This window comes from Hippoglossus stenolepis, chromosome 19 (genome assembly GCF_022539355.2).
Source record: "Hippoglossus stenolepis isolate QCI-W04-F060 chromosome 19, HSTE1.2, whole genome shotgun sequence".
In the NCBI taxonomy this organism is placed as follows: Eukaryota; Metazoa; Chordata; class Actinopteri; order Pleuronectiformes; family Pleuronectidae; genus Hippoglossus; species Hippoglossus stenolepis.
This window is the reverse complement of record NC_061501.1, coordinates 19,130,898-19,154,327: the sequence shown is the minus strand read 5'-3', so window position 1 is coordinate 19,154,327 and position 23,430 is coordinate 19,130,898. Positions and strand designations below refer to the sequence as shown.

Genomic DNA, 23,430 nt, shown 5'->3' with positions numbered 1-23,430 from the left:
AGGTTCCTGACATGTTGCATTCACAATAATATGAGTCCTGTGACCTTTGACCACTGAAATCTAATCAGTTTATCTTTGGAGTCAACTGGTCAAAATGTGAAGAAATCCCCAAAGACAGACTTGAGACCTCAAGAAGGCCATAGCTTGTATTTGTGTGACCTTGACCTTTGACCACCTGAATCTAATGGGTTTCTCTGTCAGTCTGAATGAACATGTTTAGTAACGACCCATGACCTTTGACCTCTGACCACCTGAATCTATTAAGGTTCCTCTGTCAGTCTGAATGAACATGTTGTGTGACCTTGACCTTTGACCTTTGACCACCTGAATCTAATGAGTTCCTCTGTCAGTCTGAATGAGCGTGAACCAAATCTGAAAGGATTCTCTTGAGGAGTTTTTAACATGTTCATGAGGCAGAGGGGATTTACCAGGGTGAGGGTCACATGATCACGTTTTTGTATGAATGTTGTGTTTTTTCTGATTTTATTCTAACAGATATTTTCTTTAATTACAGACTCTGTGGTTGTGGACTCTCAGAGACTCGGTGGGAAAACGTGGCCTCAGCTCTGAAGTCAGACCCTCAATCTGAGAACTGGATCTGATGACAACGAGCTGCAGGACTCAGGAGTGAAGCTGCCATATTCTGGACTGGAGAGTCCAAACTGTCGACTGGAGACTCTGGTCCTTAAATCCTTCTTCACTTTTCAGACTTTCTTTCTTATTGGGTCATTATTTATTTAAATTGTCTCAGTTCTGCTCTGCTCACTGTCCCTCAGTCATCTGTCCTCCACCCAGCCTGTCAGTCACGTCCACCTCATCAACTCCATTCACCTGCACTCACCTGCTCCTGATCACTAAAGAAAGTGTCAGTAAATAACATGGACTGAGGGCCGAGCACTCGTCCTCCTCAGGTTTTCAGAATAAGACACATTCTTATTGAAACACGTTGGACAGTTGATAAGTATAGAAACAAACAGGGAAGTGACTGTCCAGGAGCCATCCCTACTTTAAACATTGTTTAATTACAAACCTGCTCAGTGACCAAACACCCAGAGAAGAAGCTGATGAATGAAACAGTAGTCCAGCATGTCTGATCTGATATTTATCTTCCAGGTCACAGACTGGACTGGTCAGCAGCATGTTGAGAGTCTGTGTTGACATGATGACGATCCACAACAACAGGAGGACACATTCTAGCTATTCATATTTCTTTATCCAGGTTGTATCACTGCAGTCTGTCAGAGATCAGCTGTTCTTCTCTGGCTTCAGCTCTGGTCAAACCCTCATCTGAGAGAACTGAATCTGAATACAACAACCTGCAGGACTCAGAGAGGAGTGAAGGAGCTGTGTGGTTTTCTACAGAGTCCAACCTGTCGACTGGAGACTCTGAGGTCAGTTCACTGACTGACTTTATCGATCTCATATCTATAAAACAGCATTTATACACAATTTATCTAATTTAATTCTAATTTAACATAATTCCTCTTCATACATAACTTGAATCCATTCATTAATTAATCTGCTGACATTTTAAATATTCAGCTACTTGTTAAAACACTGAAGTTTAGTTCTGGATTCCTAAACTGATCTGCAGGACAGGGCCGAGGTCCAAATAATCTATTTGTACTGAATCAGGACTCGTTTTAGTCAACATGTCTAAGTTTCATATTTATCTTCCATGTTATGGTCTGTGCTGACATGAATATGTGTCTGTTATTTTCACACACATGAACTCAGTTTAATTTACAGTTAAGTTTTATTCTTTATCCAGGTTGAAGGAGTGCAGTCTGTCAGAGATCAGCTGTTCTTCTCTGGCTTCAGCTCTGATGTCAAACCCCTCTCATCTGAGAGAACTGGATCTGAGTGACAACTACCTGCAGGACTCAGGAGTGAAGGAGCTGTGTGGTTTTCTACAGAGTCCAACCTGTCGACTGGAGACTCTGAGGTCAGACATCATGTTTTAATGTTAAATGTTGAATTTAGTGACATCTAGTGGTGAAGTCTCATGTTGCAGGTAAATATAAAGTATTTAAATGTAAAGTATTTAAATATAAAGTATGTAAATATAAAGTATGTAAATATAAATGTCTCATTCTAAAGTAAAGAAAACAACAACTGGTACAATTCAGATGAAACTAGTGAAAACATCTCTAGAGGATTTTTTTCTTCAGTTTCTAACAATGGATCCTTTCACCTGAATCTTCACTGGAGCTTGAAGGTCAAAGTGCAGAACATGTGTTCCTAACAGTGAACACTGATACTGAGCTGAGATGTTTGTAGAATGAGCTGAGGACGAGTCAGGCTCCAATGCTGACTGAAGTTTACTGACCAGAGAAACAATCCAATGCTGGACAATGTGTACATGTAATGTTTCTGGAAGCTAACCAGGACTTGTCGGTGGTCCAGTGGACAGCCACATGACAGGCGTGCTGCGTTGGTGTTCTGGGACTGGGCTCAGGAGTCCAGAGTCCCAGTTGATTATATTTGATTCCTTTTATTTTAGGACCAAGTTCTTCAGCCCTGTTTCTTCCACTTTGGGTTCATTTCCAACATGAAACCCTTCCTCTGAATTTCAGGACTTACAGGGTCGTCCATGCTTTATCTTTCACCACTAGATCTCTGTCCCGCCCTGTACACACGTATTTCCTCAGAGCTCCCTACCACTTTCAACTGGTCAAACTGCTGCTCAGATCATCGCCACTTCAAGGAAACATGATCCTTAAGGCTACTTTCGCCCTTTCACACATCAACTGTGGAACATGTTCTGACAAGTGGGTCGGACATTTTCTGGAGCTGAAGCAGCAGCAGAGGGAGGTGTCGGAGTCCGACTCGTTCACAGCAACAGGAACGTAATAGGAACATTCGAAGACGAGGGCGGAGACCAAAACACATATCATGATAACCATGGTTACGTTAAGTTATGTTAGTTACAGATTCTGTGAAGGAGTTAATTGGCGTCTCCGGGTGTCGTACATGTGAACGTAGTCCACTTGTTGCGTGTCGACTCCTGAACATGTCCAGCAAGATGTTTAGAGACATCTAGTGGTGAAGTTACATGTACAAACAACTGAACCCCGGCGGGCACGAGGACTTTCAAGCTGTTTTCCAGTCATGAACACTGTAAAATAGTGTCTGGACATTTCTGGAGTTTGACTTTCACATATGAGAAGAGCGAATTTGGAGCAGCAGGAGGCCGGACATGGCAGTATAAATCCTGCTGTGGAAAGATCAGTGTTGTTGTTTACAGCTCATCCACACCGGCGTCGGCCCTCATCACCAAAAGATCTGGAACCTCCTCGTGTTTCCAAGTTGACGTCTTCGCGTCTTCTCGTGTACGGTTCCTCTTCTTCATCCTGAGATATTTGTGTTCTTCCAGTTTCACGTCCGTCACGTGTTAGAGCACCGTCAACACGTCACTCGCTCTCTGTGCTCCCACTCTGGACATTCTCTCTCTATTCTCACATGGACTCACCTCAGAAACTTTATTAGGAGGCTGCAGGGAAAAGTTCCAGAAAATGTCCAGAACAACTTGACTCAGACTTCAGGTCACAGAAACAGAACAATGATGTTTAGTCAAAGTCCTTTATTTTCACACATGAACTCAGTTTAATTTACAGTTAACTTTTATTCTTTATCCAGGTTGAAGAGCTGCAGACTGTCAGAGATCAGCTGTTCTTCTCTGGCTTCAGCTCTGAGTCAAACCCCTCTCATCTGAGAACTGGATCTGAGAGGAAGCGACCTGCAGAGCTCAGCAGTGAAGGAGCTGCTTGATCAGCAGAGTCCAGCCTGTCGACTGGAGACTCTGAGGTCAGTAGATGGTTGGAGTCAGTCACGCTGCTTTCATCAGTATGTTACTAAACACAGTCAGTATCACAGATCAGGGTCTGTGCTACCAAGCAGGATTGTGGTTATCAGGTTAACTTCAGGTTTAGTTTTTCAGTCCTACGAAGCTTGTCCACTTCTTAACGAGGTAAATCACCATGGTAACTTCTGATGAGCGGCTAACCTGCTCCAGGTTAAGTTGGAGATCAACCAGTATCAAAGCTCCGCCACTGTTACAGTGACTCTCCTGTTGTGTGGTGCACCTCTCCTTAAAGGACGGATAAGGGAAGTTTAAATCAACGTCTGGTTGGTTCAGTTGATCTCCTAACTCACCCAGAACATCTCAATCTCTCCAGACTCATCCCTGTCACACAAAACACAGATGCACTCAGTGAGACTGATGTGTGTCCCCAGGGGGACAGTATGTGTCCTCCAGAGACAGTGAGACAGTGTCCTCAGAGACAGTGAGTCAGTGTGTGTCCTCCAGAGTCAGTGTGTGTCCTCTTTCAGTGAGACAGTGTGTGTCCTCAGAGACAGTGTATTGTCCTCAGAGTCAGTGTGTGTCCTGCAGAGTCAGTGAGACAGTGTGTGTCTCAGGAGTCAGTGTGTCCTCAGAGACAGTGAGACAGTGTTTGTCCTCAGAGACAGTGAGACAGTGTGTCCTCAGAGACAGTGAGGCAGTGTCTGTCCTCAGAGTCAGTGAGACAGTGTGTGTCCTCAGAGACAGTGAGTGTCTTCCACTTTCGTCTTGTTAGTAAACAACGAATTCAGATCTCGTGGCCTCGAGCTATTTATCTCGTTCACCACGTTATTATCGTAGTCACGTAATATATTTCTACCAAATGCCACCGGGAGGCGCTGTAGCACACATTGACGATCCCAGATGTTTCACCAGCTGTTCTTCCTGCATTTGTAGCTGTGACTGAAGTTTCTTTTATTCTGGATCATGTGTTTGTTCTCCCTCCTGATTTTTATTATCGAACAATTTGATCCTGGTTGTGAAATATGAGGCTCTGCTGTCAGTCAAACTGTCCATGGCTGTGATTGGTCATACACAGTAAACCCACGCCCAGCGCTTACATGTGCATCAGGGTCTGATGAAGGCACGATTAACCAACCTGAGGTTGATAGCCAGCGTCATGTGACCCTTAGCCTGGCGCTGTGTCTGTCAGGTTCAGTTAGACTCTGGATCTCAGAAAGATCTCCTGGACATGTTGAAGTGTCTTGGTAGTTCAGGCCTCAGTGTTTCCTCGGTGAAGCTGTGAGAGGACAATGAGGACAGGCGTCAGGATTGGACAGAAACACAGAGAGACAACAGTCGGCCAATCAGACGAGCCACAAGCTGCTTGGGATCATGTGATTGAGTTGGCGTGAAGAGCGACAGTTGTTGTTGTTTTCATGTGAACAGGAAATGAAGCTGGACCACAGCTGACAGCCTCCTACGAGGAACAGAGGCTGTCGTCTTCATCTGATCTCGAGACAGTTGTTCTCTCACTTCATCAGTGAAGAACTGATCAGGTGGATCTTTGTCACAGCTCTGAGATCAATGGGACTGAAGCCTCTCCTCATCACCATGGTAACCAGGAGCTCTATACAGAGCAGAACCTCTGCTGAGGTCCATCTGTCTCATCTGGTCCCAGTTTGTCAAACAGATGTTCATCAACACACAGTGAAACATGTGTTCACCTGTAACAACCCAGTAAATCCACCTCTCAGGTGTCCACTCTGCACTTTGACATGCAGAGAGCACATAGCTCTTAGCGTGTTCATTCCAACACGTGAACATGAAGCAGAGAGGAAGCTGCTCACCTCTGAACAGGACTGAAGTCCCTGCTGCTCTTTCTACTGGATGTGCTGCATCACTGACTCACAGCTGATGGCTGAGTCTCTGTAACACTGATGTCTTCTTCTCCCAACAGATGGAGGTGGAGATCTTTGTGGATCTGAGTGTGAAAGAGGACAGTGTGTGTGGATGGAGGCTGAGCTGTGTCCTGAGGATCCAGAGGCTGAAGCAGCAGCAGCTTGTGTGTAGAGCGGCTCTGACTGGGCCTTGTTGCTGGGAGGCAGAGTGGAGACAGAGCTCCCAGAGGAATCAGAGGAGGTTGTTGTAATATGTAACTTCACCACTAGATGGCCCTCGCTACCGATTGTGTTTGTTCACATGAACAATGTGTTTATTGAAATGACACAACACAAGCAGAATATATAACCCCCTCTATAAAAGTCACATATATGTGTTTAAGTTTCCTTTATTCTGTCCCACCTTTGTCCCTCAGTCTGTCTCCATGTGTGTAGAACCATTCTGTTTGTTTATGAGCTGAAAGTTCCCTTAGTTCGCGTCACAAATTGATTTGGTTCAACACAAAGTTAAACACAATCAAATCACTTTGAGTTAAATCAGAGTTTTGTCTTTTGACACAAAGATCAAAGAAACTTTTTAAGTTCAAACACACAATGAGCAGAAGAAGAATCGCTGATCTAATCTTCAGCAGTTTCTGAGCGTTCATTAACTAGAAGTAGTTTCAGGTTTAGTTTAGGTGAGTTTAAGTTAAGAGTTAGTTTAAGTTTAGGTTAGTTTAAGTTTAGATTTAGGTTAGTTTAAGTTTAGGTTGGTTGAAGTTTGTGTTCAGCTCCAGGTTCAGGTTCCGTTTAACCTCTTTCTCTCCCTCCACTTTAGCATGTTTGAGGTAGCCGAACAGAGTGAGACATCTGTGTGAGTAACTGAAATGAGAATATTTTATTTGTGTTGTTGTTCTTAAAGAGTTTCAGAAGCAGCAGCAGAGGAGTGAGAAGAGAAAGAGTTTTTATCTGATGATTGACAAGAAAACTACAGGATATCACAAGACTTAGTGTGGAAATGAGGACGGGAAAGTATCTCCGTCTGATTTCTGTCTTTAAGAGACAGGTTGGAGAGTGGGGGTAAGGAGGAATTAGAGATAACAGTTTAAAGATGTCTCGCGTTGAATCATTGATTAATCCTGAGTTTTATTCATGTTCAGGTGAGTGTAGTTTGGTGTTGACCTCTGATATAAAAGTTCAGGCGACGCAGCTTGATTTGAAATACAGGAACTAACACACTGTGTCTTTTTGTTTCTCAGATCAAATGCTTTTGTGTTTTTAACGATGAATCACAGTTTTCAGGTCGTTGTCTCACTCCAGACAGTGACAGTTTCTGGGTGTGAACAGACTGTGTGGCGTCCGGCCTCCAGACTCCCGTCGTCGCAGAGTATTTTGATACACGGCTCCCGTCCTCGTTCTGAACAGGAAATATTTGACTCTTGTACTTGTATGTGTCCAGTACATCCAAGTGTTTTCTGGCTCTGTTGTCTTGCTGTAGTTGCATCCCAGTCTTGTACTGAGTAAAACCTCGTCAGCCATGAGGCGTCATTTGGCGGAGAGTCTTTTGCCTTTTGTATGTTTGATTATTTCATAAATGCTTCGTGCAGTAGAATATAATTTACTGAGTATTCACATGTTAACTGTGTTGGTTTTTGATGGCATTTTAGAAAAACTTTTATTTTCCTGCATTAAGCTTCTTTCTCTTCTAATGTCACCAGTGTTAAGTTTTTGATTTAGTGTGTGTGATGACGGATTATACTAAGTTTATTTACATTTTATTTCAAATGATATATCGCTCAGTTATGTTCTTTTCCTTATACGATTATTGCCGTGTTACATATGTAAGAAATAAAGGCGATTTGTCACCGAGATGTGATTCTTCTTCAGAGCGAGTCTGAAACGGTGAATCAGAGCACAGCGAATATTGATCATGTTTTCATCAGGTTATATTTATTTCTCTTTAAATGCATGGTGTTATTTCCAAACCACCACTCTCCCAACCAGTCCAGAGCGGAGCTGTGGCGGAAAAGTGTAACGTAGATAATAGATGAACAAATAAAGTTCCTTAGATGAGATGTTTGACTTTTTAATCATGAATTACTTTTCTGTGAGTGTTTGTGGCGTCACGCATCACAAGGAACAAAGTTGTGAATGAGCCGTGAGCAGCTGCTACATTACGTGTGGATCCTCCTGCTCCTCGTTCCAGATGATCTCCGAGGCTCTGATGGAACGCCTCGTCCATCTTTATCTACAGTCCAGTGCTTTAGAACACGTTGTTCTGAGCGTCTCTATGTTCACATCAATGACTGGATAAACATGGACGGCACGGCCCGGATACGACTTCACTGTCATCCTAGCACTGGTGGCCGTCATGTATCGCCTGACCAATCAGGAGTCAGTCTCAGCTGTCAATCATCACGTCTCAGCCTGTTTTTATATCATCAAATAACTGATTCAAACCAAACTGATCAAACACTTGAACAAACATGTTGACATGAGAACGACACAAATGACAGAAACCATCTTTGACAAACATTTGTTGCTTTTACTTTAGTCATGTCCCTTGACTAACATGGAGAGGAGGGGTTTATGACCCTGCTCTGCAGCCGGCCACTGAGGCGATCCAGATGTTTTGGCTTCACGTCCCTGTAGAGCCGTCAAATCACTTCACATTTAAATGGTCTCTATGTTTGAAAACAGCTGCTCCTGGCGTAGTTTAGATTTTTACTATGATTTTATAACTTTCTCTCCTGTGGCGGCAAAATAGATGTCCTGTAAAATAAGTAAATGCCTTTAAACCAATCAAGTGAAGGATGCATTCATTACTCAGCCAGTAGGGCAACTTTCACTAAAAGCTGCAGTGAGATCGGACCAGGAAGAGGAGGTTACACAGGCAACTGGACTTTGAACTGGGTGGTTTTGTGTGTGAACTGGTTCAACGGGAGGAGGCCTGAGAACAGGGACGTGTCAGACTCCATTTTCACCTGGATGAGCAGAAGGAAGAAAAGTGAGCAGGTAGTGTAGACACAACTTTCTGAAAGTTTTACTGTCACACTCTCACACCTGCCAACATCCGTCCTGCTGATCACATGACTCCTAAGTTGGTCCAGTTCACCTGGTGACAGGCGTGATTTCATGTGATCGGATCCCCAGAGACAGATGTGAACAGCAGGTCTGGAACAAGAACTAAAGGACTAGTCACAGAGTTAACTCACAGTTTCACTTTGTATCTTCATCACATCTGTTCATCAAGTGTTTAATAACGACGTGTTTTCACAATCATACGTTACAGTCACCTGAGAGTGTGTGTGTGTGTGTGTGTGTGTGTGTGTGTGTGTGTGTGTGTGTGTGTGTGTGTGTGTGTGTGTGTGTGTGTGTGTGTGTGTGTGTGTGTGTGTGTGTGTGTGTGTGTGTGTGTGTCCTTGCTTGGTATTTTTGGGTGTGTGTGGTGAACAGACTTGTTTGTCCTGATTCCTGAGCTCACAGTGTTTTCCTCTCAGAATGAAGATGAGGAGTCATGAGGGAGGAAGAGGAGGACAGGCAAGAGTCTCCAGGGTCAGCTGTGTGTCTCTGAAGAGTGGCCGGTCAAAGGGCATTCACTCCAAACTTCAGTGAACCTGGACCCTCACACACAGAGTAAAGACTGTTTCTACTGTGACCTGCTCTAGAGGATTTAGTTTCCTCTAGTGTGGCCCCTGCATTAGGACACAGCATTGAAGTTGGTGACTAATCTCTCAGAATCACTCAAAGAGCTCAGACCTCCACCAAGAACCAACATCCTTATGAAACCACTTTGAGATTCACTAGAGACTCGTTTTGATTTGGATCTGCACCAAATTCCACACACACTGGTAAACATCAGTCCTCACAGGCATGTCTGTGAAAGAGGGCCCCCTGATCTGGTTCACAGACCACAACCTTCCACCAAGTTTACTGGTAACCTGTCGTTTTATAATCCCACTAACGAACCAACAACACACAAACATACTGGAGTGGCTCTAAAACCTCCTTGACAGAAATGTGACAACCTGTGACTGTGACATGTGAGTTATCAGGAAATGTCTTCACAGGGAGAGGAAGAGGAGCCATGTTTCTGAGGAGGAGCAGTCGTCCTGCTGTGCTTGATGTCAGGGCGTCCTGAAGGATCCAGTCTCCACCAGCTGTGGACACTGGTTCTGCAGACAGTGCATCACCTCATACTGGGACCAGTCTGGCTCTTCAGGGAGACTACTCCTGTCCCCAGTGTGGACAAAGATCCAGAACAGAGCTGGAGCTCCAGACAGCCGGTCAGAGCAGCACTGTACATGTGTCTGCTGATGTCTTCACTTCCTGACAACAGCACGTGGTTTATTTTGTTCCTTCATACAGCATCAACATTTAACATCGTTAGAAAGCACAAAGTTAAAAAAGCTTTTGTTGCCTTAGTTTTCTGTATCTGATGAAAACAATCAGCAGATTCTCAGATTCCTCTGTCTCTGACATTGTTTCTTGTCTTTCCAGCAGATCGTGGTCTGCAGGAGGTTTCAAGATGAACATAGGCTCAGTGTGAGGAGGAGATGTGAACATGTGGCTGAAGGAGCTGATAGAGCAGTAGAACCCTCCTCAACAGGATCTACACTGAGCTCTACATCACAGAGGGACAGAGTGAAGAGGTTAATACTCAACATGGTGAGGCAGCTTGAGGCAGCCTTCCAGATGAAGATCTCACGACACTCCCATCAAGTGCCACGCGACATCTTTAAAGCCTCAGCAGCCAGCAGAGCAGCATCAGAGTCGTCCTGACCAACGGCGTCGCTGGCGTTGGAAAAACCTTCTCGGTGCAGAAGTTCCTCTGGATTTGGGCAGAGGTTTAGAAAACCAAGATGTGGATCTGCTGACTGTGCTTTCGTTCAGGGCTGAACCTGGTGAAAGACCAGCAGCACAGTCTTCTCCCACGCTGCTCCGTGTTTTCCATCCAGCGTTACAGAAGCTCGGCAGAGGCTGCGCTGTCTGTAAACCTTTGTTCATCTTGGGCGGCCTGGATGAAAGCAGACCTTCTCTGGACTTCAGCCACAGGAGCTTGTGTCTGATGTCACACAGAGGTCATCCCAGTCAACGTGCTGCTGACAAACCTCATCGGGAATCTGCTTCCTCGGCTCTCGTCCTGGATAACCTCAGACCTCGGCGACAATCAGATCCCTCCTACATGTGTCGACAAGTGCAGAAGTCACGAGGCTTCACTGACGCCCAGAAGGAGGAGTACTTCAGGAGGAGATTCAGGGATGAAGAGCTGTGCAGCAGAATCATCTCACACATCCAAGGCGTCCAGGAGCCTCCACATCATGTGTCAAATCCCAGTCTTCTGCTGGATCAGTGCTACAGTTCTGGGCACATGTTGATACAGACCAGAGGAGAGCTGCCCAAGACCCTGACTGACCTGTACTCACACACTTCCTGCTGGTTCAGACAAAGAGGAAGAACAACAAGTACGGTGAGGGACATGAGACGTCTCACAGCAGCTGACGGAGGCTGACAGGGGCGTTCTCCTGAAGCTGGGGAGGCTGGCGCAAACATCTGGAGGAAGAAGGAAAGATCATGTTCTACCAAGAAGACCTGGAGACGGTGTGGTCTTAATGTCCACAGAGGCCTCGGTGTACTCAGGAGTTTATTACTGAATCTTCAGAGAGTGTGTGATCTTCCAGAAATCAGTCTACTGCTTTGTTCATCTGAGCGTTCAGGAGTTTCTGGCTGCAGTCCATGTTCCACTGTTACACCAAGAGGAACACAGAAGAACTCAACAACTTCTTGGGAACACATGGGAACACAGACAGTACCTTCTCCTGGATGACTCTGAAGAGAACCATGGAGAAATCCTGCCAGTACAAATGGTCATCACTGGACCTGTTTGTTCGCTTCCTTCACGGCCTCAGTCTGAAGTCCAACCAGAAGTCTTAGGAGGCCTGCTGGGTCGGACAGGGAACAATCAAATATCATCAAGAGAGTCTTAGAGGCCTGCTGGAGTGGGACAGGAACAATCCAGAGATCATCAAAGAGTCATCAACAACCTGAAGAAGATGGAAGTGATGACATTTCTCTGACAGAAACATCAACATCTTCCACTGTCTGACTGAGATAGAGCGACCACTCCCAGTTCATCAGCAGATGCAACAGTTCCTGACGTCAGAACAAATCAAAGGAGAAACTCTCTAGGATCCACTGCTCAGCTCTGGCCTACATGCTGCAGATGTCAGAGGAGGTTCTGGATGAGTTGGACCTGGAAGTTCAACACATCATACCAGGGTCGTGGAGACTGAGTCCCAGCTGTGAGGAACTGCAGGAAGGCTCGGTGAGTCCAGACATGTTCACTGGAGATGAGTCGTTCTTCAAATACCTCAGTGTTAAATGGTTCTCATTGTTTGGGGGCAGCATGGTGTGTTGCAGTGGTCAACACTGTTAGTGCAGCCTTTCTGTGAGGAGGAGGTTCTCCTGGTGTCTGCAGGGTTTTCTCTGGGTTCTCAGCTTCCTCCACAAACCCAAAGAAATGTGGATCGGAGTTGTGTGTGTGTGTGTGTGTGTGTGTGTGTGTGTGTGTGTGTGTGTGTGTGTGTGTGTGTGTGTGTGTGTGTGTGTGTGTGTGTGTGTGTGTGTGTGTGTGTGTGTGTGTGTGTGTGTGTGTGTGTGTGTGTGTTGTGTGTGTGTGTGTTCCCACCCCTGCGTTTGTACGCCACCACCAACCAGTGCAGTGTCCGTCCTCAGGTTCCTGACATGTTGCATTCACAATGTGGGGTCATAACCTTTGACCTTTGACCACTGAAATCTAATCAGTTATCTTTGAGTCCAACTGGTCAAAATGTGAAGAAATCCCTAGACAGACTTGAGACTTCAAGAGGCCATGAACATGTTGTGTGACCTTGACATTTGACCTCTGACCTCTGACCACCTGAATCTAATGAGTTCCTCTGTCAGTCTGAATGAACGCTTGAACTAAATCTGAAAGGATTCTCTTGAGGAGTTTTAACATGTTCATGAGGCAAGAGGGGATTACCAGGGTGGTCACATGATCACGTTTGTATGAATGTTGTGTTTTCTGATTTTATTCTAACAGATATTTTCTTTAATTACAGACTCTGTGGTGTGAACTCTCAGAGACTCAGTGTGAAGTCGTGGCCTCAGCTCTGAAGTCAGACCCCTCACATCTGAGAGAACTGGATCTAATTAACAACTACCTGCAGAATCTAGGAGTGAAGCTGCTGTGTTCTGGACTGGAGGAAGTCAAACTGTCGACTAAGAACTCTGAGGGTCCTTAAATCCCTTCTTCACTTTTCAGACTTTCTTTCTTATTAGGTCATTATTTATTTAAATTGTCTCAGTTCTGCTGCTCTGCTCACTGTCCCTCAGTCATCTGTCACTCACAGCCTGTGATCCGTCCCTCATCAGCTCCATTCACCTGCACTCACCTGCTCCTGATCACTAAGAAAGTGTCAGTAAATAAAATGTGGACTGAGGCCGAGGCACTCGTCCTCCTCAGGTTTTCAAAATAGGACACATTCTTATTGAAACACGTTGGACAGTTGATAAGTATAGAGCAAACAGGAAGTGAGTGTCAGGAGCCTGTCCCTACTTTAAACAGTGTTTAGTGCAAACCTGCTCAGTAAGCCAACACACAGAGAAGAAGGAGATGAATGAAACAATGGTCCAACATGTCTGATCTGATATTTATCTTCAGGTCACAGACTGGACTGAGGTCAGCAGCATGTTGAGTCTGTGTTGACATGAAGACGATCCACAACAACAGGAGGACACATTCTAATATTCATATTTCTTTATCCAGGTTGTGGGCTACCCAGACTGACAGAGATCAGCTGTTCTTCTCTGGCTTCAGCTCTGAGGTCAAACCCCTCATCTGGGAGAACTGGATCTGAGTAGAAACAACAACCTGCAGGACTCAGGAGTGAAGGAGCTGTGTGGTTTTCTACAGAGTCCAACCTGTCGACTGGAGCTCTGTGGTCAGTTCACTGACGGCTTTGTCGATCTCATATCTATAAAACAGCATTTATACACAATTTATCTAATTTAATTCTAATTTAACATAATTCCTCTTCATACATAACTTGAATCCATTCATTAATTAATCTCTGTGACATTTTTAAATATTCAGCTACTTGTTAAAACACTGAGTTTAGTTCTGGATTTCCTAAACTGATCTGCAGGACGAGACCCGGTCAAATAATCTATTTGTACTGAATCAAGGACTCGTTTTTAGTCAACATGTCTGATTTCATATTTATCTTCCATGTTATGAGTCTGTGCTGACATGAATATGTGTCTGTTATTTTCACATGAACTCAGTTTAATTTTACAGTTAAGTTTTATTCTTTATTCAGGTTGAAGGAGTGCAGTCTGTCAGAGATCAGCTGTTCTTCTCTGGCTTCAACTCTGAGGTCAAACCCCTCTCATCTGAGAGAACTGGATCTGAGCTACAACGACCTGCAGGACTCAGGAGTGAAGGAGCTGTGTGGTTTCTACAGAGTCCAACCTGTCGACTGGAGACTCTGAGTCAGACATGCGCTGTTTAATGTTAAATGTTGAATTTAGTGACATCTAGTGGTGAAGTCTCATGTTGCAGGTAAATATAAAGTATTTAAATGTAAAGTATTTAAATATAAAGTATGTAAATATAAAGTATGTAAATATAAATGTCTCATTCTAAAGTAAAGAAAACAACAACTGGTACAATTCAGATGAAACTAGTGAAAACATCTCTAGGATTCTTTTCTCTTCAGTTTCTAACAATGGATCCTTTCACCTGAATCTTCCACACTGGAGCTTGAAGGTCAAAGTGCAGAACATGTGTTCTAACAGTGAACACTGATACTGAGCTGAGAATGTTTGTAAGCTGAGCTGAGGACCCGGAGTCAGGTCAATGTGACTGAAGTTTTACTGACAGAGAAACAGTACAATGCTGGACAATGTGTCCATGTAATGTTTCTGTGGAAGCTAACCAGGACTTGTCGGTGAGTCTGTGGACTGACCACATGACAGCGTGCTGCGTTAGTGTTCTGGGACTGGGCTCAGGGTCCAGAGTCCAAGTTGATTATATTTGATGTCTTTTATTTTTAGGACCAAGTTCTTCCAGCCCTGTTTCTTCCACTTTGGGTTCATTTTCCAACATGGAAACCCTTCCTCTGGTTTCAGGACTTACGGGGTCGTCCATGCCTTTATCTTTTCACCACTAGATCTCTGTCCCGCCCTGTCCACACGTGTTCCTCCAGGCTCCCTGCCCCACTTTCAACTGGTCAAACTGCTGCTCAGATCATCGCCGCTAAAGAAAACATGATCCTTAGAACTGCTCGCCCTCTTCACACATCAACTGTGGAACGTATTTCTGACAAGTGGGTCAGACATTCTCTGGAGCTGAAGCAGCAGCAGGAGATTGTCGGGTCCGACTGATTCACAACAACAGGAACATGTGGGAACATTCAGGCGTGAGCCAAGACACATATCTCATGATAACCATGGATTCGTTAAGTTATGTTAAGTTACAGGTTCACTCTGTGAAGAGGTTAGTGGCGTCTCCAGGTGTCGTACATGAGCGTAGTCCACTTGTTCACGTGTGCGACTCCTGAACATGTCAACAAGATGTTAGAGACATCTAGTGGTGAAGTTATATTACAAACAACTGAACCCGAGGACACGAGGACTTTCAAACTATTTTCAGTCATGAACACTGTAAAATAGTGTCTGGACATTTTCTAGGTTTGCAGCTTTCATGAAGCAGGTGGAGCAGCAGGAGGCCGGACGCAGCGTATAAACTCTGCTGTGGAAAGATCAGTGTTGGCCCCATTTTACAGCTCATCCACACCGAGCGTCGGCCCTCATCACCAAAAGATCTGGAACCTCCTAGAAGTGTTTCCAAGTTAGCGTCTTCGTCTTCCTACGTGTCTGACTCCTCTTAACTTCATCTGAGATATTTGTGTTCTTCCAGTTTCACGTCCGTCCGCATGTTAGAAACCTGCGTCCTTACGTCCACTCGCTCTCTGTGAATCCTCTGGACATTCACCCACTGCTCTATTCTCACATGGACTCACTCAGAAACTTTATTAGGAGGCTGCAGGAAAAGTTCCAGAAAATGTCCAGAACAACTTGACTCAGACTTCAGGTCTGAAAACAGAGACAGTGATGTTTAGTCAAAGTCCTTTATTTTCACACATGAACTCAGTTTAATTTACAGTTAAGTTTTATTCTTTATCCAGGTTGGAGGGCTGCAGTCTGTCAGAGATCAGCTGTTCTTCTCTGGCTTCAGCTCTGAGGTCAGACCCCTCTCATCTGAGACAACTGCATCTGAGTGGCAACTTCCTGCAGGACTCAGGAGTGAAGGAGCTGCTTGATCTACAGAAGAGTCCAACCTGTCGACTGGAGACTGTGAGGTCAGTAGATGGTTGGAGTCAGTCACAGCTGCTTTCATCAGTATGTTACTAAACACAGTCAGTTTCACAGATCCAGGGTCTGTGCTGCAAGCAGGATTTGTAGTTTATCAGGTTAACTTCAGGTTTAGTTTTCCAGTCCTACGACTCGTCCACTTCTTAGAGGTAAATCACCATGGTAACTTCTGATGAGCAGTGTACACTCCAGGTTAAGTTGGAGATAAGCCCGTATTGAAGCTCAGCCCACTGACACAGTGACTCTACACTGTTGTGTGGTGCACTCTCCTTAAAGGGACAGATAAGGAAGTTTAAATCAGCATCTGGTTGAGGTTCAGTTGATCTCCTAACTCACCAGAACATCTCCAATCTCTCAGACTCACCTGTCACCAAAACACCAGATAAACTCAGTGAGACAGTGTGTCCTCCAGAGGGGAACAGTATGTGTCCTCAGAGACAGTGAGACAGTGTGTCCTCAGAGTCAGTGTGTCCTCAGAGTCAGTGAGACAGTGTGTGTCCTCAGAGACAGTGTGTCCTCAAGTCAGTGTGTGTCCTCAAGAGTCAGTGAGACAGTGTGTGTCCTCAGAGTCAGTGTGTCCTCCAGAGACAGTGAGACAGTGTTTGTCCTCAGAGACAGTGAGACAGTGTGTGTCCTCCAGAGTCAGTATTGTCCTCCAGAGACAGTGAGACGGTGTCTGTCCTCGGGAGTCAGATCAAGGACAGTGTGTCCTCAGAGACAGTGAGTGTCTTCCACTCGTCTTGTTAGTAAACAACAGGTTCAGATCTCGTGGCCTCGAGTTATTTATGCCGTTCACACGTTATTATGTCGTGGTCACGTAATATATTTTACCAAATGCCACCAGGGGCGCTGTAACTTACACATTGACCACGATCCAGATGTTTCACAGCTGTTCTTCCTGCATTTAGCTGTGACTGAGTTTCTTTATTCTGGATCCATGTGTTGTTCTCCTCTGATTTTATTATACAGAGACAGTTTGATCCTGGTTGTGAAATGAGGAAGCTCTGCTGTCAGTCAAACTGTCCATGGCTGTGATTGGTCACACACAGAGCCCGCCCCCTTTTTATGTGCACGCTCAGATCTCGATGAGGAAAACCTGAGTTAACTTAACGAGTTGATAACCAGCGTCATGTGTGACCACTTAGCCTGACTGTGTCTGTCAGGTTCCAGATTGGAAAGCTGGATCTCAGAAAGATCTCCTGGACATGTGGAAGTGTCTTACAGTAGTTCAGGCCTCAGTGTTTCCTCAGTGGCGCTGTGAGGAGGACAATGAGGACAGACGTCAGGATTGGACAGGGACACAGAGAGCAACAGTCGGCCAATCAGGCGAGCCACAAGCTGCTTGGGATCATTTGATTGAGTTAGCGTGAAGACGACAGTTGTTGTTGTTTTCATGTGAACCCAGGAAATGAAGCTGGACCACGTGACCTCCTACAGCGAGGAACAGAGACGCTATCGTCTTCATCTGATCTGAGACAGTTTGTTCTCTCACTTCATCAGTGAAGAACTGATCAGGTGGATCTTTGTCACAGCTCTGAGATCAGTGGGACTGAAGCCTCTCCTCATCACCATGGTAACCAGGGGCTCTTTATACAGACAGAACCTCTGCGAGGTCCATCTGTCATCAGTCCCCAGTTTGTCGAAGCAGATGTTCATCAGCACTCAGTGAAACATGCATGTTCACCTGTAACAGCAGTAAATCCACCTCTCAGGTGTACTCTGCACTTTGACATGCAGAGGAAACACATAGCTCTTAACGTGTTCATTCCAACACGTAGACATGAAGCAGAGGAAGCTGCTCCACCTCTGAACAGGACTGAAGTCCCTGCTGCTCTTTCTACTGGATGTGCTGCATCACTGACTCACAGCTGATGAAGTGAGTCTCTGTAACACTGATGTCTTCTTCTCTCAACAGATGGGAGGGGTCTTTGTGGAGCTGAGTGTGAAGAGGACAGTGTGTGTGGGCGGAGCTCTGAGCTGTGTCTGAGGATCCAGAGGCTGAAGCAGCAGCAGCTTGTGTGTAAACCCAGCTCTGACTGGGCCTTGTTGCTGGGAGGCAGAGTGGAGACAGAGCTCCAGAGGGAATCCAGAGGAGGTTGTTGTAATATGTACCTTCACCACTAGGTGGCCTGTACGATTGTGTTTTTGTTCACATGAAAAGAATGTGTTTATTGGTAAAATACAACACAAACCCAGAATATATAACCCCCTCTATAAAGAGTCACATATGTGTTGAGATTTCCTTTATTCTGTCCCTTTGTCCCTCAGTCTGTCTCCATGTGTAGAACCACATTCTGTTTGTTTATGAGCTGAAAGTTCCTGGATTCACGTCACAAATTGATTTGGTTCTTACAAAGTTAAACCACAATCAAATCTTTGAGTTTAAAATCAGAGTTTGTCTTTGACACAAAGATCAAAACTTTTTAAGTTCAAACACACAATGAGCAGAAGAAAAGTCTAAGTCTAATCTTCAGCTGTTTCACAGACGTTCATTAACTACATGTGGTTTTAGGTTAGTTTAAGTTTAGGTTAGTTTCAGTTTAGGTTAGTTGAAGTTTGTGTTCAGCTCAGGTTCAGGTTAGTTTAACCTCTTTCTCTCCCTCAACGCATGTTTGAGGTAAACCCGAACAAGTGAGACATCTGTCTAACTTACGACCATTTCTGAAATGAGAATATTTATTTGTGTTATTTGTTCTTAAAGAGTTTGAGGCTTCAGCAGCAGAGGAGTGAGAAGAAAAGAGTTTTTATCTGATGATTGACAGAAAACTACAGGATATCACAAGACTTAGTGGAAATGAGGACGGAAAGTGTCTCCGTCTGATTTCTGTCTTTAAGAGACGAGTTGGAGAGTGGGGGTGCAAGGAGGGTGGGAGATAATAACAGTTTAAAGATGTCTCACGTTGAATCATTGATTGATCACAAGGTTTTATTCATGTTTAAGGTGAGTGTAGTTTTAGTTGTTGACCTCTGATATAAAAGTTCAGAAGCGCGCAGCTTGGTTGAAATACGGGAACTAACACACTGTGTCTTTTTGTTTCTCAGATCAAATACTTTTTGTGTTTTTAACGATGAATCACAGTTTTCAGGTCGTTGTCTCCTCCAGACAGTGACAGTTTCTGGGCGTGAACAGACTGTGTAGGACGTCCGGCCTCCAGGTTTCCGTCGTGTAAGAGTATTTTTGATACATGGCTCCGTCTCGTTCTGGACAGAAATATTGACGCTTGTACTTGTATCATGTCCAATTACATCAGAGTGTTCTGGCTCTGTTGTCTTGGCTGTGTGGATTTGCATCCCAGTCTTGTACTGAGTAAAACCTCCGTCCAGCCATGAGGCGTCATTTTTAGCGGAGAGTCTTTTGCCCTTTTGTATGTTTTGATTATTTCATAAATACTCGTGCAGTAGAATATAATTTACTGAGTATTCACATGTTAACTGTGCTGGTTTTGATGGCATTTTAGAAAACTTTTATTTTCCTGCATTAAGCTTCTTTTTCTTCTAATGTCACCAGTGTTAAGTTTTTGATTTAGTGTGTGTGATGACGGATTATGCTAAGTTTATTTTACATTTTATTTCAAATGATATATCAACTCCAGTTATGTTCTTTTCCATACGATTATTGCCGTGTTACATATGCCAAGAAATGAAGACGATTTGTCACCAGAGATGTGATTCTTCACTTCAGAACGAGTCTGAAACGGTGAATCAGAAACTGCGAATACTGATCATGTTTTCATCAGGTTATATTTATTTCTCTTTAAATGCACGTAATTGTTATTTGAAACCACCACTCTCACAACCAGTCCAGAGCGGAGCTGTGGCGGAAAAGTGTAACGTAGATAATAGATGAACAAATAAAGTTCCTTAGATGTTTGACTTTTTAATCGTGAATTACTTTTCTGTGAGTGTTTGTGACGTCACATCACAAGGAACAAAAGTTGTGAATGAGCCGTGAGCAGCTGCTACATTACGTGTGGATCCTCCTGCTCCTCGTTCAGATGATCACTCCGAGGCTCTGATGGAGACGCCTCGTCCATCTTTATCTACAGTCCAGTGCTCGAACACGTTGTTCACAGTCTCTATGTTCACATCAATGACTGGATAAACATGGACGACACGTGAAGGAACTGAGTGTTGGTTGGATTCCACAGTTTATGAGACTCATTTAAACATCCTGAAAAAGGACCAGTGGACATGTTACGGCTCAGTCCCAGGAGACGCTCACAGAGTTCAGGGAAGTTGGAAAGATATTCACAGATTCAGACTTCCCGGATCAATGAGTCAGAAGCGAAACGTTGTTCAAACACAAACGCTGCATAACTCCCACCGTAGCAAGGTGGACAACGGGCTACCGGACAGTTATCATCAATATGAGTCGTCCTCCGTGATGGACACAGGACATTGGTGTCTCTGTCCAGCCTGCTGTGAGACGCTCAGGGACCGTCTACAAAGTGCAACACCGAAAAGAGATAATTACACAAATATTCAATAACTTCACTGTAATACTGTATATTATCACCAAAATCACGTCACATATCCAGGGTCACCTGATGGCTATGCTACAGTATTTAATTTCGAAAAAATATATTTTGCATAAGTTTGGGATATATTCATTATGATTATTCAATAACTTAACTCTATTACTGTATATTCTCACCAAAATCATGTCACAGGTCCAGCGAGTCCTGCTGACTATGCTACAGTACTAAGTTTGGGAAAAAGTGATTTTGCTTAAGTTTTGGAAATATTTATTATGAAATATATTCAATAACTTCTCTCAATTACTGTATATTCTCACCAAAATCATGTCACAGGTCCAGGGTCTCCTGTTGGCTATGCTACAGTACTTAGTTTGAAAAAAAATTAATTTAGCATAATTTTGGGAAATATATTTTATGAACATTATTCAATAACTTCACTGTAATACTGTATATTCTCACCAAAATCATGACACATGTCCAGCGAGTCCTGCTGGATGGATATGTGAGATGATTTTGGTGAGAATATACATTATTACAGTGAAGTTATTGAATAATTTTGTAATATCTCTTTTCGGTGTTGCACTTTGTAGACGGTCCCTGCGCGTCTCACAGCAGGCTGTCCAGAGACACCAATGTCCTGTGTCCATCACGGAGGACGACTCATATTGATGATAACTGTCCGGTAGCCCGTTGTCCACCTTGCTACGGTGGGAGTTATGCAGCGTTTGTGTTTGAACAACGTTTCTCTTCTGACTCATTGATCCGGGAAGTCTGAATCTGTGAATATCTTTCCAACTTTCCTGAACTCGCTCACAGGACTCAGTGTTAAAGTGAACATCTGGATTCAGGATCCCACACCGTCCATTATTAACTGAATACATGATCCTAAGTGTGTCATCGACATCATAACCATCACAATAAAACATGAACTGTGAACCAGTTCATCTTCATGAGTATGAACTGGACTTTGAACTGGGTGGTTTCATGTGTGAACTGGTTCAACACGGAGGAGGAGCCTGAGAACAGGGAGCGGTCAGACTCCATTTTCCCTTGGATGAGCAGGAGGAAGAAAAGTGAGGAGGTGAGTGTGAACACAACTTTCTGAAAGTTTTACTGTCACACTCTCACACCTGCTGTTAACATCCGTCTGCTGATCACACCACTCTAAGTTGGTCAGTTCACACCTGGTGACAGACGTGGTTTCATGTGATCGGATCCCCAGAGACAGATGTGAACAGCAGGTCTGGAACAAAGAGCCTTCAAAGGACTAATTCACAGAGTTAACTCACAGTTTCACTTTGTATCTTCATCACATCTGTTCATCAAGTGTTTAATAACAGAACGTGTTTTCACAATCATACGTTACAGTCACCTGAGAGTGTGTGTGTGTGTGTGTGTCTATGTGTGTGTGGGTCACTCAGAGTCACGTGATTTCCAGTAACTGCAGAGCGGAGGAGCAGCCAGTGAAAGTGAAAGTGAAAGTGTTCAGACTTGTTCTAACAACAAGGAGCAGACGGAGGAGACGTGAAGTCTGAGGCTGGTGAGTGTTCAGCAACATTTATATTATTCATTCATATTATTTTACTGTCACTGACTCTGAGTCAGTTTTCTACTCGTGGACTTCAGAGAGAAGAAGATTCAGGATGAACTTCTGTCAGTCAATCAACAGTTTGACTCAACGCTGTGATTGGCTGAGTCCAACACATTAAACCTACAACTGTCTCAGGTTACCGTGACAACAGGGACACAGTGTAGGAGCGTTGACTCTGTTAGATTTGAAGAAACACTGAGTTTACTACCTGGCTTCATTGTGTGTGTTTGAGCTCACAGTGTTTTTCACTGGATCCCCAGAGACAGATGTGAACAGCAGGTCTGGAACAAAGAGCCTTCAAAGGACTAATTCACAGAGTTAACTCACAGTTTCACTTTTTATCTTCATCACATCTGTTCATCAAGTGTTTAATAACAGAACGTGTTTTCACAATCATACGTTACAGCAGTGGTCACAACCAGTCGAGAGTCTTCACTGTGGATCCCAGTAAAGCTCTGGACTCACTGGCTGAGGTGTGAGGAACATCGACCTGCAGAGCCAGGTACTTAATGTAGTTTATTGGTTTGAGTGTAGATCAGGAAATGCTCGAGTTGCAAAAGTACTTTTTTATTCAATGTTTGTTTTTGGCTATGCAGGTTTATTAGTGGATTTACCAATGACATAAACCAATATTACATGAAAGGTCACTTTATAATTGTTCTTGTACAATAGCACAACTCCTGCATCCTTTGAGACATAAATTATATTAATTTAATTTCTGCGTACATAATTAAAATGGCTGCAACTGGCTGAATAATCGAGTGGTTGATCTGCATCCAAACTAGTTGAGGCCTCCTGAGGTCACCTGTCTCACTCCTACAGACAAAGAGTTCAGTCCTTATCACACACAATGGAAGTGAGTGACTGACAGCTGGATAACTAATGTTCAATATGTACTTGTATACAAGGTAATATTCATATTTATGACCATATTCAAGTCAAAGCCTTTGTAAAAAACATTGTGCTGCAGTAGCAGAACTCTGCAGAACATTGTTGAACTGAGAAGAGAAAGATTGAACAGATGCTGTAAATATGAATTAATATTAATGTGAATATTGTGCATTGAACAGATACAGTTGCATAACTGCATTTCTTTGTGTATATTTATGCTCGTGCATTCAGCCTTTAATAGAAATTACAAAGTGTGTGTGTGTGTGTGTGTGTGTGTGTGTGTGTGTGTGTGTGTTGAACAGACTTGTTTATCCTGGTTCCTGTGAGCTCACAGTGTTTTTCCTCTCAGACTGAAGATGAGGAGTCATGAGGAGGAAGAGGAGGACAGAG

At 44.0% G+C, this 23,430-nt stretch overlaps 1 protein-coding gene and 1 long non-coding RNA gene across 3 annotated transcripts in view; both read left to right on the top strand.

Annotated features, from left to right (window-relative positions):
- Window positions 1-14,966, top strand: part of chrnd (cholinergic receptor, nicotinic, delta (muscle)) — a 19,507-nt gene extending 4,541 nt beyond the window's left edge. The window contains exons 8-11 of the mRNA XM_047337937.1: window positions 6,609-6,616; window positions 11,074-11,079; window positions 12,384-12,388; window positions 14,877-14,966. Of these exons, the coding sequence (XP_047193893.1) occupies window positions 6,609-6,616; window positions 11,074-11,079; window positions 12,384-12,388; window positions 14,877-14,966 (109 nt within the window). The remainder of the gene's footprint in view (window positions 1-6,608; window positions 6,617-11,073; window positions 11,080-12,383; window positions 12,389-14,876) is intronic.
- A 6,389-nt stretch (window positions 14,967-21,355) lies between these two features.
- LOC118098354 lies at window positions 21,356-23,430 on the top strand. Of its 2 annotated transcripts, none has more exons than XR_007032234.1 (4): window positions 21,356-21,639; window positions 21,980-22,098; window positions 22,185-22,651; window positions 23,390-23,430. It is a non-coding gene; the product is annotated as an uncharacterized LOC118098354 (long non-coding RNA). The 2 variants fall into 2 exon arrangements; XR_004694155.2 differs by having other exon boundaries at window positions 21,362-21,639; window positions 22,556-22,651.